Source organism: Protopterus annectens, chromosome 3.part1, assembly GCF_019279795.1.
Source record: "Protopterus annectens isolate FY-2018-M chromosome 3.part1, PAN1.0, whole genome shotgun sequence".
NCBI lineage: Eukaryota > Metazoa > Chordata > Ceratodontiformes > Protopteridae > Protopterus > Protopterus annectens.
This window is the reverse complement of record NC_056732.1, coordinates 74241890-74262917: the sequence shown is the minus strand read 5'-3', so window position 1 is coordinate 74262917 and position 21028 is coordinate 74241890. Positions and strand designations below refer to the sequence as shown.

Genomic DNA, 21028 nt, shown 5'->3' with positions numbered 1-21028 from the left:
ATAGATTACCTAGTGCTTACCACTTCTACTGATAAGCTAGAAGGTTTCCCTCCAACACAGAAAGGCTTGGGGGGCTCAGAATCTTACCAAATCCGTATCTGGACTAGACTAGTTACAGGAAAGGCAGGAAACAAGCTTAGATTTTTTTTCAGAAAGCAGCTAAAACAGCACTAAAAACAATTCAAGTGCAGTGCAAGCTAGCACACTGAAAGCAGTATTAAAGCAAATGCAGTTTAAATAAATGCAAAATGTATTCTGAACTAATTTCAATTGTTGTTTTATTCAACTCTGCACAGTTAAGAAGTGCCAAAAAATATACTTATCAGCTGAGAAGCACACTCAGCACTCAGTCAGAACACAAGGAGATTTTTTTTTATTAGTAAAGTGCAAGGGGAGGAAGGAGGAGCACAAGATAATTCAAGGTTAAGAACCTAAGTGGGTTGGCCTTCTCAAATGTTCTCTCTGTATTAGGTAGAATGAACACTAGCCTGGGAGGAATGCCCCTGATCAAATTTACAGTAGGGGCGGGCAACTGCAAAGCCACCAACTATAACAAACACCGCAGGAATAGGGTAGGTGTGAGGGAGAAAACCATTTCAGAAGAGATCAGAAAAAAAAACAATGCCAGCAAATATAGAACGTAATTCAGTCAGGCAGAAAATTAAGACAATGCAGAACTTTGAAAAGTTAAAGTGCCAAGAATTATACTTAGCGGTTATATTTCCAGATTGTTTGAGAGCACTCTTCAGTCAGAACACAATGAGTTTCTAACAGTGTATGCAGGAAAACTTTCTGGTTTAAAAGCCCACATTTGTGCTTGCTCCCCGCCTTTCCTGTAACTAGTCTAGTCCAGGTACAGATATGCTGTATCCAGGACTGTTTATAAACTTCTGAGCCCCCAAAGCCTTTCTGTGTTGAAGGAAAGCCTTCTAGCTTATCAGTGAGAGTGGTAAGCACTAGGTAGCCTATCTACCATAAGAGGAGTGGTTTCTGGCCCAGAAATTGTAGTTTATTGGCTGTTTGGGCAGTTTTTCCATCTCTTTCAACTTTCTGGTTTAAAAGCCTGCATTTGCGCTGGTTTCCCGCCTTTCCTGTAACTAGTCTAGTCCAGATACAGATTTGCTGTATCCAGAACTGTTTGTAAGCTTCTGTACGGTGCCAAAGTCTGCTCTTCAATTTTCCCTTAGATCTGCTAGTTCTCTCCTCTCCTGCACTTTTACTAGCTTATTAGATTAGCACTTTACCAGACTTTTTGTAGCAATTATTGTAACACACAAAAGTGCTACCAGCACTAAACATTCTACAAGGAAACAGCTCCAGTATTTATTAATGCCCACCCCTCCAGGCATGTCTAAAGGTCAGTTCCCTGTGCTTTCTCCTATTAACCTGGTGAACTTGGGCATCCTGAGGCAATGTAGCAACTGCCTCATGTACACCGACAACCCTCTCCTCTTACCGCCTAACACTCAGACTTGTGAGAGATGCACTTATATATCCAAATTGGAAGCCACACACTCTCCAGGGAAAGGCCGTAATAGCTAGTCAAGAGGAGAAGGTCAACACTTGCACCACACCACATGGAACACATAGCCTTCCAGAACACACACCAGCACTGCCTTGAAATAAAAACACAAACCACACACCCACCTTTGCGAAGGTTCTCAATAAAAATCTAGCCAAACAGCAGAGACCTCCAAGGCAGAAACGCACCCAACCACCTCAACAAAACACAACACTAATCTCAAGACACATAACTCTCCTAAACAGTGTACCACTCAACCAAAGCCCCTAAGGCAAAACAGCATGCCCAAACACTAGTCATAGGTGACTCAATAATGAGGATACTGATGTCCCACTCACTAGGTTGAATAAGGAGAAAGTAACAGTCAGCTGCCTGATAGGCGCCAGGATCCACCACAACGCATGCATTCCGGTCCCTCAACAACTGGTACAAATATGACTCTGTCACTGTACATGAGAGTGTGAATGACCTGAGATGTACCTCCCTGGACTACATGAAAAGAGACATGGAGGAGCTCTCAGATTATGTAGCCCAGGCGGGTATGACCTTAGCCGTGAGCAGCATCCTTCCGTCACCCTGAATGATACCACAGTACAAGCAGAAAATTGGCTAGGTTTCCAGTGTCATTCTAAAGGGATCCAGTATCTGTCTGCCTGGGATAACATGACTGAGAGACCTCAATGTTTTGCCAGAGATGGCCTGCATCTGTAACCCCTGAGCTTCCGGATACTGGCCAAGGCTCTTGCCACCCCTATAGTGCCTTTTTTTTTAGGCAGTGTTCCAAAGACCAAATAACCACTGTAACAGCTACAAACAAAATGCACTCAGAGTCATGCTGCTCAATGCTAGAAGTCTAAATCTCAAAATGCACTTGCTCAAAGCACTCCTAAAAATGGAGAACATTGACATTTGTGCTGTAACAGAGACGTGGTTCAAGGCAGCAGAAAGCACCCCTGCACTACCATGCTATAGCTCATTCCATACCTTTCGGCCCCAGAACTTTGACCAAAGCTCCAAAGGCAGCGGTGTTTCCATTTTCATACAGGATGCGCACACCTCCAGACTGGTAGCCCAACATAACGCATTTGAGACACTTCAGGTGCAGCTAACATTGGGTAAGACAGTGATTCAGGTCGTAGCCAGCTATAGGTCCCTCAACCATGTCCCAAGACTTGCACTCTATGTTCCTAAGCACCATGGAAAATATTAGGGTCCAACCTAACACTCTCATACATGCAAATTCAACTACCCCTCCATTAAATGGGAAAACTACTCCTGTACCAATACACTTGCCCAATGCTTTCTGGAATTCATTAATTCCAATGCTCTGGACTAGTTCATTCTTAACCCTACTAGAAGTAGCAACATCCTTGACCTGGTCATTATTAACATGGGCGACCATTGCTCTACATCAATAGTCAACTCCTCCCTGGTTAGATTCGACCACAAACTAATCACCTTGAAAATCCACATCCCTCCCACCCACAAAAGTAACCACCATGAAAAGCTTCTCCAGAGCTAACTTTGGGCTCCTAAATACAGAGGTGGCTAACTTCACGGCACCCATGCAAATGGAGAATTGCATGACAGCCGAATCATACACCAAAGCACTGAATGAACACGTACACAAATGCATGGAACTCGCCATCCCCAATAGAACCAAGATGCTCTACTCAAAAAATGGAAACAATTATGGTGGTCCCCATGCCATAAACAAATTCTACAACAAAAGGAGGAAACTGATGCGGAATAAGGCAAAGTCTCAAGACTGGAAAAACTCCCTTATCAGCCTCAACAAAAGGTTACGATCCCTCATCAAATCCTCTAAAACTAGCTATGAAAACAGAATTGCATCAGACAGTAAAGACAACCACAAGGCCTTCTATAGTTATGTAAAGAATCTCCATGGCAATACCTAGATTTGCTCTGAGATACTGCACAATGGTACCTCCTATACCGAGCCAACAGATATTGCCAATACACTGACTGACAGATTCAGTGCTAACTTTACCCCCCCCCCCAAAGGACCACTCAGAATATCAGTAGATTGCCAGGCACCCAGTATTACTGCTGCATAGGTTAAAACAGCACTGTCCAACGCCAAGAATATAGCTTCTATGGGACCTGACAATATCCATGGCTGTGTTTTACATGAACTACAGAGTGAACTGGCACCTCATCTGTGTGCCCTGTTCAATCACAGCCTCACCTCAGGCTTTGTCCCTACCAAATGGCGCACTGCTACAGTCATCCCGCTCCACAAAGGAGGAGCAACTACAGACCCTGGGAATTATCACCCAATTAGCCTGACGAGTCTGATATGCAAAGTTATGGAACACATAATCATGGGCCTAATAAACAAGGATATAGGGAATCTCCAAACTCTGGATCCTACACAGTTTGGCTTTGTGAAGGGTAGTTCATGCCTTGTCAACTTCTATGAGTCAGTCACCAGAGCTGTGGATGAAGGTAAGGTGGTTCATACAGACTATCTTGATCTGGCCAGGGCCTTTGATAGCATTCCCCACCCACGAATCATAGAAAAACCTCACTAAGCTAGGCATCAACCCCTATATCACGAGGTGGGTTGCAAACTGGCTCACAGATAGAACCCACAGTGTGAAAGTGGCTGACTCCAAGTCAGACTGCCGACCAGTCACAAGTGGAGTCCCACAGGGTTCGGTCCTGGGTCCTCTCCTGCTTGGTATCTACTTCTCTGAAGTCCAGGCCAACACAAAGGGACTCAGGCTGACAAAGTTCAAAGATGATTGCAAGTTGAGAGCTATTATTAACTCCCCAAGTGATGTTGACATCCTACAGAAAGGCCTCAATGACACCAACGACTGGTGTCAGAACCATGGCCTTAAGCTCAATGCCAAAAAATGTGTTGTCATCCCCCTTGGGAAAAATCCAATTCCCTTGAATTACCACATTGATGGTAGTCCACTGAACACAGAAGGTGTTATAAGAGATCTGGGAATACAGGTTGACAGCAACCTCTCTTTTGACCACCACATTGCCACTGTGGTCAGAAAGTCCTTCTATGTGTCACATCTTTTTACTAAGGGTTTTGCATTCAGGAAGAAGGAGGTCATTGTCTCCCTCTACTCTTCCCTCATTAGGTCAATCATCTAGTACAATGCCCCATTTGGCATGTACCTCACTAGACACCTGCAACAACTGGAGAGATCGCAAAAGTACCTCACAAAAAGGATCCTAGACCTTAAACACTTGTCCTATATGGACAGACTCAAAAAACTCCAACTATTCTCTGTTTCATATCACCTACTTATAGGCAATCTCTGCCCTGTCTGACCCAACTCTGTTAGAAATGCTAAATCTAAAGAAATCCCAGTCCCTCTGCACCACATGCTCCAGAGACCTCAACCTCATTACCACAATCAATCAACAGAATATGCTGGAGGGACAGGTTCATAACCCAGAGACTGCCCATGCTATGGAATAGACTTCCCTTACATGTCAAGGAGAGCACCTCACTGGCCCTCTTCAAAAGAAATCTTGATGAGTGGATGGGAAATAGAAAATTCACCCAGGGGATCACTCCAGTGGCTCTACTCAACAGAGGCACTAGGAACTAAGGTCAGATGGCACGATGCCAGGGTAAATCCTATGGGCTAGGCTTGTAAAGGCTCCAGGGCCATTATCCAGGGGATCACTCCAGTGCCTCTACTCAACAGAGGCACTAAGGTCGGATGGCACGATGCCAGGGTAAATCCTATGGGCTAGGCTTGTAAAGGCTCCAGGGCCATTATCCTAGTACACACCTATGAACCTATGGATGCCAGCTGAACAATTAAGGTAATGTTAGATTGATGATAAATGTATAAAAGAATGTATGTGATGTTTAATGTTTGTAATTATTAACATGTTAACATGATTTATTTTCTTTTATATTAATGTTGGTTAGCTTATGTATTAAGTGACAGTTCAATAAATGTGTTAAAAAAAAGCAGATGTGAATGAATGCACAGAAACAGACCAGCCCACTTGTAGACAGTAACTACTGCCCGAGTATGTATGTGAGCTGTGCCTAAGCAGAATTTTGTCAGCTGTCTGCTGCTCAGTGAAGCAAAAAAAGGTCCATCTCTGGCATACACTATCTGTGAGTAAGATCCTGAAAAAGGTACTCCTGTCTAACACCCATTCTTCAGGATCTTCAGATGTCCTGCTGAGTTGATCTACATTCTTTTCTGATGCAGTGTTAAGACACCATGAAAGTCATTTACAGTTTTACAGTGACTTTCCAAACTTGCATCATCTGACTGCACAATAATTACAAATGACTGCAACCCTCTCATGCTCCACACCACTGCTATACTATCTGTTATGAGATGCAATACCCCTGGCGTCCAGACTAGCTTGAGAGCCCCGACACCCAATATACCGCCTACGATCTTCTTTATGCCGTTATGCCTTTTCCTGTGTTCAGTGTTCCAGGCGTCTGGAACCCTGAGGTCAGCAGTTTGTACTTTTCTGAGGTTACATATTTGAAAGGAAATCATGCACCCAGAGATCCCATCACTCCAACTACCATCTTTTACATGGAGAGTATACAGAGGACACACTCCAGGGACTAAATCTGTGAATGTCAGATGTTCTTGGATACCAATGGTATTTTCGCATATGCATTTCAAGAATCCCTAGGAATTATCTTGCGTAGATCATAGTTTTCAATACCATCTCCTGAAGGAATTGCATTAAAAACTCCACTTACCCCGGAGGAAAGAACATTTTCTGGTGTGATGCATTTGTAACAACTCTGTGTACAGTATCCAAACCAAATGACAAGGATGTAAATTAGTCATGAGAATGAGAATCTCCTAGTTCAAATCTGAGAAAGCACCAGTGATCTATGGATGCTGAGATACAAATAGGGATCCTTCAGATCCAGAGTCACCATAAGTGCCTTAGAGGAGGGAAGGCAAGAAGGCCCAACGAGTTTTAATTTTGAATTCTGTAAGCAATAGAAACTTTTTTAGCTTTAACATATCCAGAATGGGTCTCCATGGTCCACCTTTTCTTGGAACAAGAAACGATCTAGTGTAGAAGCTTTTTTTGCTGAAGCATGTCTTGGAAACAAGGGCCCCACCAAATTCCTCTGCCCCTTTGGGACTGGTGGGATACTTTGCATTTCTGGAATTATAAAGAACTGCAGTCTACAGCCAAGGGAGACTAATGTAGAAAACAGTTGTTCTTTGTTATCACTGATAAACTCTTTTGTGAAAAGACCAAATGGGCTCTAATGTTATGAGGTTTGGGAGGGAGAATAGGGTTACGAAAGGATGGGGTGAGATTTTAGGGTTAGGAAAAAGGGAAGAGAGAAGTATAAGATAGCTACTAATGTTTTCTGTCAGGGGGTTAGCCCTGGGGGGAGGTGGTTCCCAGTTCTCTCTTTCTTCTCCGATTGCCACTTATTTTTGGGAACCGTTTTTACCATTTGGTTGCTTCCATTCGTCTTCTATCTAGTAAAAGGTCCACCTTGGACAAGATAATTCCTGCTAAACTTTGAAATAGGTGGGTAGAAGGCCAACTGACCCGTTCCATCACTTGTTCCTTTTCCTCCAGCTTCCTGACTACTTCTTGGGAAAAAGGCTGCCACTGGATTATTGTATAAATATTTGTAAGAATATGGAAACCTGCAGAAATAACCTAGTCTCATGGTGGCATGCTGCCTCAAAAGTATCCTGCTGAGCCTCTTGTACTGGAGGAATAGCCAACAACTTAGAGCAATTTAGACCCAGATGATCTAAATATTAGAAATATCTGAAGATATAATTGGCAGATGTACTACTTATACCACTGATGTACTGATGCTCTGCATGGAAGGGCATTTGCTGAAGCCCTGGGGGCTGGATAAAGCCGTGAAAGTTGGGCCTGCCATGGAATGAATGCAAACAGGATGTCCCAAATGTGAGAGATGCAACAGTGAATATTACAATGAACATCCAAATATCTCTTCTGGGAATCAGATGCTTCTAGGATTTTCCATTTTAAGTGATCTTTCATTAATGAAAGTGTTTCTACAAATGAGATATCACTTAGGCCCAGAGGACTGCGTGTCCCCATCATCCATTCAATATCCTGGTGAGATAACTGTGCCTATATCCAATTTTTCCTCACTGTCATAATCAGAGGTGACACAATCCTCCTATACTGAAGGTTCCCTTTCTCTCTTTTATGAAGTGATTGACACTGGCCACTGGTTTTGTGTACTGTAGAAAGTGCAAAATTAACTTAAACCAGTCCTGACTAGAAGACTGGGAGGGGAGCTGAGGGAACATCATATGGCAGTGTATGAGAGATATTGGATACCCATTGGGTGTTACTGTACTGAAACCACAGCATGCTGCCAGAGAGTTTTGGGACCTAGAGCGTGAGCATAAACTAGTCTATTTATCATCCTAGACCTCCTCTCCTAATAATCCCATAGGCCATTATGCCCTCGTCTGGCATGATGACAATATGGAAGTTTGAGAACCAGAATCAAATGTGGCAGTAATCACCACAGCTTTGGTCCAGAAGGATGACAAAAAAGCCATGTAAAAGTGCACTGATCATATGCATGTAGATTTTTATTTATTATTTTTTTTTTTTTGTGGTGGGTGTCTAGGCTAATGTCCTTACTTCAAGAAAACAGAACTGAAAATTTCCTTTTTGTTGGAAATATGGGATCTACAGGTGAAAGAAATTAATCATAAGAGTTCTGAACAGTGTCTTCCGAGTTAAATACACAAGGGTTCTTTTCTAAAGTTATTAGATGTTTGTCTCCCACTAAAAGCATATCTTATGGAAACAAAGTGTCTGCTGGTGCAAGCAACTAATCAAGAAACAATGAGTTCTGAAAGAAATCTAGAACAACATAACTAAAAGAAAAAACATCAAGCAGTTCAATGAAAATAAATCAAGTCCAAAACAGTGGGAGCTGAATAATTTTAAGTGTAGTTACCTTCTCAACAGCCTTAGAACTTTACAACATTAACTGTAATAGTGCTCAATTTAGTTTATTTACAGGCAGTCAATGCATTTTTCCTTAAGACTAAAAGTTAAAGTTTAATGAAAGCATGAAAGCTGTTTATTCACATCTTGGAGGGGAATAAAGAAAAATACAGCAATCCGTGAAAGTGGGAATACAGTCTAACATGGGCTTTAGCATGGTTAACCAAACTTTAGAAGAGGAAATGCCTGTGGGTGTTTCCACCAGTTTGGGGGAACTGCTCTTATTGGAAAGGTATATACATTTTCTTGCATTTGGTGCAAGTTAAAAGGTGCTGGGTTTTGAAAACATATTTAATAATTTTTTTCTTGAGAGTTTTTACTGAAATGAAAAGCTTGGAAAAATGTAATAACAGGTTCATACAAAGATAAGAAGAGTACCAGTGACTCAACAGGAAGCACACTTGCCTTTGGTGCTGGTGGACCAGAAGGCTGCAAGTTCTATGTTGGCAATGCTGCACTGAGAGTGCTGTACTCCTGAATACGTCTTCCTTCGGCTGACAAGTTAAATCCAGGTCCCATCTGCTTGAGTTGGTGGTAGCTCAGGTGGATATAAAAGACTGCGTGGCACCTATCAAAAAGAGTAGAGGAAGTTTCCAGATGCCCTGACCAAATTTCCCCTAATAGTATAAATACCACCTTGGGTTTCCCCTGAAAAGAAGCTACTAGCCTAGTAGGACTAAGCCACTCAAAAAAGGATATAAAAAAAGCATAAAAGATCCGCTTTTCAAACAGCATGTGCACATAAGCTGCAAGTTGAAAGCTTATATTAACAAAATATAAGATACAGCATGTTTCAGTAATTCCTTTTTTATCAGAATGCCTCCTTTGACAATATTAACATGGAATGTACATGGCTTTACAAGTTGTTGTTGTTGGTCTTTCGGCTTTTTCCCGGTAAGAGGTTGCCACAGCGGAACTCCGGTCCGCTAATGATTAGCAGTAGATTTTTACGAAACGCCGAGGTGCCAGCTCGATGCCCAACCTTCAACGAAGGCATGCCCATTTACGCACACATGTCTTTCGAACGCTACCCAACCGTGGGGAGGACATGCATACTCCACACAGAAGGCACTCCCAAGCCAAGCCGAGAATTGAACGGGAGAACCTCTTGCTGTGAGGTAACAATGCTACCACCGTACCACCGAGGCATGTTATGGACATAAAATAAAGAGTAGTGAATTATATTGAGAACTGTAGCATGCAAACAGCAATGTTACTGGAAATGTATTTGAATGGAAATGAGCATGTGAATTTGACATAGGAAGGATATTCAACAGTATCAGGGACAAAGGTAAACTAACTGTGAGAAGAGCTTCAATAGTTAGAAAAACAAGACAATAATTGTAGATTTGTGGTAGTAAGGTGTTATTGACAAGGAGGGATATTATCCTGGCACACACTTATACTCCACCTAAAACTATTATTATGGAGCTTAGGAGAAGTTGAGGACAAATAGTAAGCTTTCAGCAAGTAATATTACTTATGGGTGGGGAATGGAACCTCACCTGGCATGGAAATGTAAGACAGGGTAGATTTCTGAAAAGATGTATGTGAATATTAGGTACAGAAATAGTTGAAACTCTCAAAAAATTTACATTTTACTCCCTGAGCTACAATAACTGACTAGACTGGATAGAAATTATGTATCACAAGAATATGTGCATTTAACTGACAAGCTTTGAGACCCATTTATTAAGTAAATCAAACTGTGTAGAGATAAAAATGTTGCAAAAATGAGACACTGGTGCATCACTACTTATTTATTCAAAACAGAGGAATTTAAGAAAGGGGTAGTGTGACTTCAGAGTTATTAAAGAAGATATAAATTACTCAAGAAGGGACAGCTAGTGAGTGTGATAAAATGAAAATGGAGATAAGAAAGAAGTAATGGGAATTATTTAAAGGGTTTAATAAAGGTTAAAGTACTGCACAAAAGGGGCAATCTCACAAAATAAGAAGAGAAGCAACCACAGACTGCTAAATGGAAAGTTGGATAATATACATGAGTTATGAAGGTTGCAGTTAAACAACTATTTTTGATAACTCTGGAGCACAAAACTTTGAACATTATGACATAGGCAAGCAGAGAGCCTATAAGGTACTAGGAGGTATTTCAAACATTTTATGAAAATTTGTATAAAGCAGAAAAAACACCAAAAAAAGAATATGCACAAATGGAAATATTAATGGAAGACAATTACACCAGGGTTAGAGGAAGAGAAGACTTGACAACTAATAGCAAAGACAAAAAGAGGAGGTCAGGGAAGTATTCAGGAGCAGATGGTGGTCCTGCGGAAATTTGAATTTAGGAGAGAAGAAAGTGATAAATATTAGCTAATTAATTAATGGAATAATTATCATTAGTTAAATTATCAATATCTCTGAAAAATAAGTTGTTTTCAATTAGTTTTAACATTTTACCAAAAAAGAAAAAAAATAATGTCCCCACTTAAAAGCAATTAAGACATGTGACAGTCATTAAAATCAGTTTTATAGTACAAAAAATAAAGTGGATTTTTTTTTTTCTTGAAGAGAATTTACCTACTCAGCAATGGAACAGTGTTAAATGGTTGTCCTGGCCGTCAAACCTCAAACGCCTGCAAGAGAAGCATTACTCAGTGTCAGAAAGACCTTTCCTAAAATAATGTAGATGAAAAAATAAATTGGACAACACCTCAAACTAATGTCAAGACAGGTAGTCATGGCTTGCCTACTGATTTGCTCAACATACAGAAATGTTGGGAAGTTAGAAAATCAGAGAAGGAGCCTTTCCTAAAATAATTTAGAAGAAAAAATAAACAGGACAACACCTTAAACTAATGTCAAGACAGGTAGTCATGGCTTGCCTACTGATTTGCTCAACATACAGAAATGTTGGGAAGTTAGAAAATCAGAGAAGGAGCCTTTCCTAAAATAATTTAGAAGAAAAAATAAACAGGACAACACCTTAAACTAATGTCAAGACAGGTAGTCATGGCTTGCCTACTGATTCCCTACATGTACAGAAATGTTGGGAAGGCAGGTCTTTCAGAATTTGTCATAAGGCAGGAAATGTCACATGTAAGTTGAAATTCAGATTGTGTGACTTATGCCATAACAACAAATATGTGACTGTTTCACTCATGAAAGCCTGTATCTGATCTTTGTGGATAAAATAATTTTGGCCACTGATCCCTACCTGTTCTTCAGTGGACATGCTGGGCAAGTTAAAAGTGGCTCCCTTAGACAGTTTCTGACCTGACCAGTAAGTCCTACATATTTACTCAATGAATAAACTATGGCTGAAATCATACAGCTAATCCACATTTGAGAAGCCAATATTACTACCAGTAATAATAAAGCTATTAGACTTGAACCAGGGTTCCTGCCATAAGCCTTCACACTCATTTGAGGTGACATAAGCACCAAGACCAGCACATAGAGAACCTGTGGTTTATATACTCTTCCCTATTCTTGCAGCTCTAGAGATTAGCCTTCCAACAACTGCAACCTACCAGTGAAAACAGGCATATGAACATGCAGCGAATAGTTTTTTTCTTAAATTTGGCAGTCTCAGTAGACTAGTCTTTCAAAAAGCAAGCTTTAATATACAGACTGCTATATTTATCTAAATATAGCATACACCAGGCAATGAAATTCAAAGAAAATTGCAATGTTCCAAAACATTGCTGAAGTCTGTTTTACAAAGATTATTAAACATTACTTGCTATAAGGTCAAAAGAAGCAGTTTAGTATTGTGAAGTGTGGCTATCTATTGTGCTGACTAGTGCAAAGCTGTCATTTTTAAAGTACATGCTGCTTTTATATTTTTTTTGACTTAATGACAGCCTGCTTATGTTTTACCTAAGGACAAGCTGCAGTACTATAAAAAGTTAACAAAATAATGCCATTTTCATCTCAACTGCTGACACTGACTGTTTTCAAAATTCTTAGAAAAGTTATCCGTCACTGCCAAAATTCCGTTGCTAGTCTACCTGATTATGGTCTATTCTACTATTCTAATGCAAAAACGCCTTTGTTCCAAAGTTCAGATTGCTGATCGTACAAACATGAGAACATATACAAGGTTGCTGACATAACATGACTCATGATTTAATGAGTCTGCTCGAGTCAGGGGTCCCTTATCCCTTCTTCTTTTTCTTTCTCGCTCTAACCCAAGCATCGACTTATACTTATTCACTGCATCAGGCAATAAATATTTGTCATTTGTTAACTGGGTTAGTCCAAATGAGCAAATGGCTCATTTTCAGTGAAGACCCAAGGAGAAAAGCTCCAAAATATGTTAAATATTCAAGATTGAACCAGTTAAAATTTTACATAAATTCAAGACTGTACAAACTGAAAATTAACAATTACATAGAAAGTTTATACAAGATAAAACGGTAAGTTATAAAGAAAGTGATAGATACAAGTAAGTAACAAAAGATGAAATACCTATGTAAGTATAGAGCAAAACAAGTTAATATTTATGTTAGCATTACATTGTATTACAACCTATGTAAATATAGAGCAAAACAAGTTAATATTTATGTTAGCAATACATTGTGTTACAGAAAAACTATCTACAGTGGATATAAAAAGTTTACACACCCCTGTTAAAATACCAGGTTTTTGTAATATAAAAAAAAATGAGACCACAATAAATCATTTCAAACTTTTCCCACCTTTAATGTGATCTATAACCTGTACAATTCAATGGAAAAACAAAAGTCTATTAGGGGAAAAAATATTAAAAAATAAAAAAACGTACAATACGCTGGTTACCCCACACAAAAATCTACTTTTATTTACATATATGCAGGGGGGGGGAGCCACCTTGCTCCCCCCACACCCCCTGCAAATTATGTATACCCACTCCGAGATCGCACTATAGTGAAGAAAAGGGTAAATTTACCGATCCTCACTGTACAGTGATCTCCATTCAAAGGTTTCAAGTTTTCAAAAACTCAATCATATGGTCTTGACCATATGAATTTCGAATTTCTGAAAACTTGATCAACTGATAGGGATCCCTTCTAAAGTATACATTATGCTTGTTTTCTACTCGCACAAATTATTTTTCTCTGGAAGGCCTCCAGAAATAATCACAGTATTCCAGATGAAGCCTTGTCAGAACCCTATACACTAGGAGAATGGGTTCTGCATCTCTGGAATCCACTCCTTACAATGTACACCCCATTAACATATTATTTGTTACTGTTCTTTTATGATGCATAGCAAGACTCAAGATTAGCAGTGAACATTACTCCCAAATACTTTTCCTCCTCTGCCTGCAACAGTGGACTCTCCCACAGCAAGGTGTGCACCTTAGCACTTTAACTACATTAAATGATATTCTTAATCTAACTGTCCACAATACAAGCTGTCACAGGTCACTCTGTAGGCTGTCCCCTGACATAGGCCTACTGCAGCAAATCTGTTATTATTTGGTTACAGCTGATCTTGCTTAATAAACACTGCAACATCAAATGAAAACATATCGGACAGGACTAATTCCAGTACAGAATCCTGTTTTTCCTAGCAATTCTATTCTAACAACCTCCAGCTTCCTACCAGATCATTTACAACATACTTCAATATTTCAGGCCCCACTATGTATCCTTTTTACCTCCCTATTGACAGCCATTGAGGCACAATGCCCCCACTATGTATCCTTTTTACCTCCCTATTGACAGCCATTGAGGCACAATGCCAAAGTCCTTGCTGAAGTACAGATGCAACACATTCATAACTTTGTGCTTCAGCAACTCAAAAGATAAAGTCAGAGAAATGAATTAAGCCCACCAAGTAGCACTGCTGTGTGAAACCATGCATGCTGCCCATCAACCAGAGAACCAACAACTTCTGTGACACAGAGGAATAAAGCTCTGACTATGACCCATGTGACCAGAGTTCAATTAGCAGTTTGAGTGCCTGACAGATCTGGGAGGATAGGATGGGTATGTCCATCCTGGGGGGGGGGGGGACAATGGAGCACAACCACACGTGCAATGCCACAATCCTTTACAAGAGGGTGGTGATGCAAATGAGTGACCTGGGGTGGGTGGGTATTTATCTCACCAAGCCACTGCATGGTAACAGCCTTCAATGTGGGTGTGCAGAAGCATGCACATTCATGGGGAAGGGACTGTGGGCCACTGTGGTGATGCTGATGTACATACCCCTGCCCAAGGTTGGAGTCAGGCCATTACAAAACATCATTACTGCCAGGATACCAGAGAAACACCATCACGGCTGCTTGAATGATTATCCTCTCCTGGCAGTTCTCTCCTTGATCGTGAATGAAATTACCAGGTAATGGAATGAATGCTCTGTGTCCAAATGTGAGGAGTCATATTGGCTTGCAGCAGCAAAAAGCACACACAATAAAAAAACTAACTGGGTAAACCAACAGTGAGGAATTCTATAAGTCTGCCTTACAGAATCTTACCAACAGCACTGACCAAAATGGACAGGCGACTAACAGGTTTGCAATTTCCTGTCTCCTTGCTATACAATATAGAGCTATAAGGTACTTACCATCAGTGGACAAATTAATTCATTCCTGTCTCTCCAATCATAACATCTGGACATGCTATGAGTACACTGCACTACCTGGCTCTCATTTTTTTTTTCATGCTGCGACTAGGAACCTCAACAGATAAATTCACAAAGGAGTTTTTTTAAATGCACATAAATAAATACATAGAATCAGTAGACCAATCCAGATCCAAATATAATGGAACACTTAAAAGCAAACCACTCTGATAGTCCACCATCATAAACAAATTCTGCAATAAAAATAAAAATAAAAAACAGTACACAACATATTTAAAGACCCTCAAAGTCAATCAAAATATTAGGAATTTGACTAAGAATTTAAAAGACTATTAGATCCATTAAGGCAGTCCATGAACTCAAGTTGGCATGAATCAAAGGACAATTACAAATCCTTCTTTAGTTGTGTTAGAACTCATACTAGATAACAAAATCTACTTGGGACAGGAAGGACATTGTCAATATACTAGAAAATAAATTTAGTGCAATTTTCACTCCTGAGACAACTATCCAAAGTCCTATGAACTCTGCGTCTCAAAAAAATCCAACATCACCTTAGAACATGTACTGAAAGTGCTGTCCAAGACTAACACTTTCTCAATGGGATCAAATAACACATCTAGCTGTCTGATAAATAGTATGAAACATGGCCTGTTAGAACCTCTCCATAAGCTAATTAACTTGAGCCTGGCTATATGCTCAGTCCCAGAAGTATGGAGTACATCACTCGCAATGCCACTCTATAAATAGGGGTCCTACTACTGAATCTGGAAATTATAAGTACATCAGCCTGATACGCCTCATTTGTAAGGCTGTGGAACACACTATAACAGCCTTGATTAACATTAAAAAAATCTCATCATGCTAGATCCGTAGTAATTTTGTTTTGTAAAATATACATCCTGTCTAATAAACCTGGCAAACTTCTTCAAAAAAAAAGGTAACAAAAGCTGTTAACAGCAGTTATACTATACACATGGCATACTGCAATTTGGCCAAGGCATTTGACACCATCCCACCAATTTATAATTAATAAAGCAAACATATTACAAATATTACAAACAGATCCCTAATGTGGTAAAATGGATAGCAAATTGACTAAAAGACAGAGCCCATTTGGTGTGGGTGCTTGGGGCAATGTCTAAGAATATGAAGGTATATGTGGTGTTCTACAGAGCTCAGTGCTGGGGCTGCTTTTAATCTGTTATTTATTTCTCAAATCTACGAACTAAAAACCAAGCAAACTGGGAGTCATTATCAATTCCTCCTCAGGCATTAAAGCCCTCATGCAGCAGCTCCACTTATAAAGACCCAATGTTTTGCAAATTAGCTTAAATTAAATGCTAAAAATACAAAATTGTCACATTTGGCAGACAAACCATTCCATCTGGTATATAGGACTGATGATACCCCATTTCAGAATGAAATAGTCGTTAGAGAACTGGGAACCTACATTGATAATTCCTTCGCCTTTGATCACCATGTAGCAATGATTATCAGTGCAGTTGACTGTCAAGGGAATCTAAAGAGATTATTCACCCCTCATATTTGGCACTGATCAGAACAATTACAGAATACAACCCCCCCTCCCCTTTGTGATGTACCTCATCAGACCTATCAAACATTTGGAAAGACCCCAGAGGTTCGTAACAAAAGGAGTCACAGGTTTAAAAGCTACCAGAAATTACAGAAGCACTGCCTCTCTTTTCTGTGAGTTATAGGCTCATCAGGGGAAACTTACTCCTTGCTTTCCAAGCAATCACGAACCCAGTAGTTCATGATCTCTTTCTCACTAATGACAGAACAAGGGATCTAAACCTACTTTAGAAGAACAAGCTAGTGAGAAAGATGCATTACTCAACCTGTCTGCCATATCAGAAAAAGATTCACCCTGCAGACAAAGTAGTGTGATACATAATCTTCCTTCTAAAAGAACCTGGATAACTGTATAGATATTCATCAGTTCATTCCAGAATTGACTTGAGAGGGGAGGTACATTCTAGGGTGGGAAATGGCAAGGCATAATCATCATGAGACTCAATATCCTTAAACATTTTATGATTTATACCTATCCCGGAGAAATGCCAGAAATGCTGCTGACTCCAACGAAGCAGAGACCACAGGATAATTCCTCTGGAACTTAGGGATAGGAGACACAAAAATATGTCTAGGGTCTTGCAAGGCTTTGCTTTTCTCTTGAAGAGACTTAAACAAGTTAGCAGCAGCAGGAGTCCCAAAAAGATGAGTATTATCCAAAGGAGCAATAATGTCCTCAGGAAGACACTGGAAATGAAGTCAAGAATAACACATCAATGGACCGAAAAGCCGCAGCCCTAGAAGAGGTGTCAGCAGCATCATAGCTACACTTAACACAGTGGTGAGCCACTTGAGAAGGAGAACCTAAAAAAGATAAGGCAGAGGATTTACCATCAGAATAAGGGAGGACACAGATAACCTGACAAGCCTGAGCAATCAAGGCCAGAGCATAGCTGGTCATGTGGGTTTGGTAATTAATAGCCCTAATGGCCAAAGTAGAAGAAGTGTAAACTTTCTTGGCAATCCTCTACATTGCCCTGCTATCCTTATCAGAAGGCAAAAGTTTAGAAGGTTTGTCAGAAAGACTAACACCATAGGAACATTTAAATAAAAACACACAATCCTCGGGAATTTTATAGAACCTATCAGGTTTCTTAGGAGCAGGAGGATGAGAATCAGGAGACTTGGAAGCAGCAGAAGTATCCACCTGAAGCAACTCATAATATCTTCTCTGAATATCTGACACTTGAGAAGACTCCCATTAAAAATATTACATCATCACAGCAACTGTGCCCCCAAAGGACAATTGCTCGAAAGGAGACTCAGGGTTAACATACTTCATCATAGCCATAAGCCAAAGGGGAAGGCATCTGTGAAGAATAGGACAAAGACCCGTCACTAGACAGGGAATAGTCACCCAAAAATCTGGTTCCCTAAACCATTTAGAAAGGGTAAAGGTCCAAGGAGAAGCAGGTACCAAAACCCGCTGAGGAGGCTTTAGGACCATTAAGGCAGAGATCAAGCCCCGAGTAAACTCTTGCCACTCCCTTTCAGAATCCACAGGACAGACTGAAACAAGTTTCAGTTTTTGTCTTTTCTTAGAGGGGCCATCAGCCATAACAAATACAGGAAGTTCCAACCCTTGGCGAAATTCGAGAAGAGAACCCGGAACTTCATCCCTGACCAACATCTGCGAAATCCCTCTAGGACCCTCCATGATAATCAACAGCAATTCCCTCTCCATGTCTACAGCAGAACCCTGCAAAGCATCAGAGGACAACGAAAAAGACAGATCCATCACAGCTTCTGGTGGGGTCGCAACAGTGGAATCTGCCATAAACACTGAACAACCTACAGAGCTATTACCTGCTTCTAGAGGGACATTAGGGGGAGGCTAGACAGCTAAAGAATCTGGCCAAGTCTTCTTGGCCTTTTTCTTACCTAGCGCAGAGTATCTCAGGGTTAAAGAATTCTACCACAGTACCCTAGGCTAACTGTTGAAGCCATTTGTCTTCCCTGGCCATTTATCTTGAAAACCAACGGTTTCTGAGTAACTTAAGCACAAATGCCTTACAGATACTACAAGAAAGTGCCCAAACAAAAAAGACGCTGTCTGTAACAATCGTTTTGGGGAATCTGCCTCCCACACTGACATTTTCCCCTCTTGGATGACATGAACTCTAGGTAGCAAACAAAAATAACCCCAATGGTGCACTTATCTAGTTTTGCTAAGTATTCAGTACAGCGACAAAATGTTCAAACCAACTGGCAACAATGGTGTTCGAAATGGCAGCAAGAGACTGAGTAGTTGCATCCGTACATTCCTTTTATGCCCCACGTTCTGTGCTGGGAGCATAAATGTGACATACTCGGGGGGAAAAAAATATCTTATTTATACTGGCCGAGCAACAGGCTGCCCACAGCTAGCTACATTTACTCTTGGCAGTTTTATTTCAACAAATTACTAGCAAATGATATAAACAAAAACGTTCCCCAGCAATAACAGATGAGAAACTCAGTCACACTAAAGTGTCACAACATTATTTTTAAGCTCAGTGAAGAAAGATGTCAGACAATCAAAAAGTCAGACTTTGGTAAAGCTGCATCTAGTAGCTTTGTCTTACTCAACAATAAGGCTGCAATACTGTAAACTATCTGGATGGCTCAGTTATTGTAATTTATTTGCATATCTCTCTAAACAAGTTGCAACTTTATGTGGAAATAAATATCTACAAGTCATGATTTATCCTTGGCCAACGGTTCACTAAGTGATGTGTCGGATATGATCAAATTGCCAAAATACACCTGGATTTAAAAAAAAATTAAAGCATACAAGTAACCATATGTTAATAGCCACCCATTCCAATTATTTCATAAATCAACAACTTGCTGGACAAAACAAAATGTCAGGTTTCTAGAAAGCATTAACTTCATTCGGTATATTCCAGTGAGTGGCACTAATTAATGTGAGAACAAGGCTGTCACCTATTTCACCGCCCAAATTGATGTATGTCATACTCAAGCTTTCATCCAATAGAAAACACTGAGAACATGTGGGACATGCAGATAACAAACAGCACAACTATCATTTGCAAAGATTCACCGCTAATGGTTTAAAAATCAACCTTTAAGTCTCGATTTGTTACTCTATATTCTCTTCCATTATTCTCAAACTTCGAAAATGTTAAACGTCCTAAACCATATTAAATACCGACTTAACAGGATGATGCCACACTGCCACTGTAAAGTTTCTTAGGTGCATCTACTGGAAAGGGTAAAAAACAAATCTCTTCATCAACTTCTACAGACAGGCTACACACAAACGGAAGTCTTAAAACCAGGTGAAGTTTCACCTTGCATGCAAAACACACGTCTCTTACACCACACCACCCTGGAGTACGTTAATTGATACGCTACCTGTTTGACATTTGCAGGAAGCTTGCTCCATGGATAGTTGTGCCTAATGTGAAACTCCACGTCAATGTTCATTTTTTATCGCCCCCAACTACTCTAAGTTTGTTGACTTCAACTGAAAGTTTAGTATGTTATGATATAAATATATTACATGATGAAAAACTAAATACTGTAAAAGATAGAAATCCAATAAGAACTATACACTTTAAAGTGCTGTACTACTTGCGCTTCCTGCTTCCTAGGTAAATACGGGAAACGTTTAACATACGTCATTTCCCGTTAAGAAAAAAATGAGGTTCTGAAGTGTAGGTAATTTGTGAGGCCAAAGGTTAGTAGTATCCATACTTCTCAACTGTTCAGATTTGCACTAATGTGTGTGTAATCTATTCCTTATAAAATTTGTGGTTTTCTGGCAAATCGCTAGGATGATCCTAGGATTGACGTCACTAAATAATGGCATACATTTGAGTTTCAGACTTTGGAAAATGCATCTTAACACAAACGCTGTTGCTGCAGCGGCTTTATAGTTCCATCTATACTGTACTACTGCATCGCCTTCCACTATAGGCTATCAGTCAATGTAATATATGTATGAAAATTGCTCACCTACTGATTGTTATTAATTATACCAAGTTTATTCTATAAATCACTTATTTTCCTGATATATTTATTCACTTTTTTTTTAAGAATAATTCTGTCTTTTGCTGTACTAGACTGTGCAACAATGCCATTAGTAAGACTATTTACACGAATGTATAATCACTCATTTTCCTGATAGATTTCTTCACTTTTTTAAAGACTAATTTTGTCTTTTCCAGTACTAGACTATGCAACAATGCCATTAATAAGAATATTTACACAAATGTATTTTTTATCCAATGTTATATACAAGTCATTTATATGTAAATCTTATATTTGTAATTATAATCAATGTTACATGTTAAATTTGGAGCCCCCCCCCCCCCCCCCCCCCCACCTTTGCTGAAAAAGGATTTTTGTCCA

The 21028-nt window shown here is 39.9% G+C and overlaps 1 protein-coding gene across 1 annotated transcript in view; it reads right to left on the bottom strand.

Annotated features, from left to right (window-relative positions):
- Positions 1-20272, bottom strand: part of FAM91A1 (family with sequence similarity 91 member A1) — a 1899235-nt gene extending 1878963 nt beyond the window's left edge. Inside the window, exon 1 of the mRNA XM_044066590.1 lies at positions 20030-20272. Within this exon, the coding sequence (XP_043922525.1) occupies positions 20030-20101 (72 nt within the window). The 5' untranslated portion in view covers positions 20102-20272. The remainder of the gene's footprint in view (positions 1-20029) is intronic.
- Positions 20273-21028: the final 756 nt, after the last annotated feature.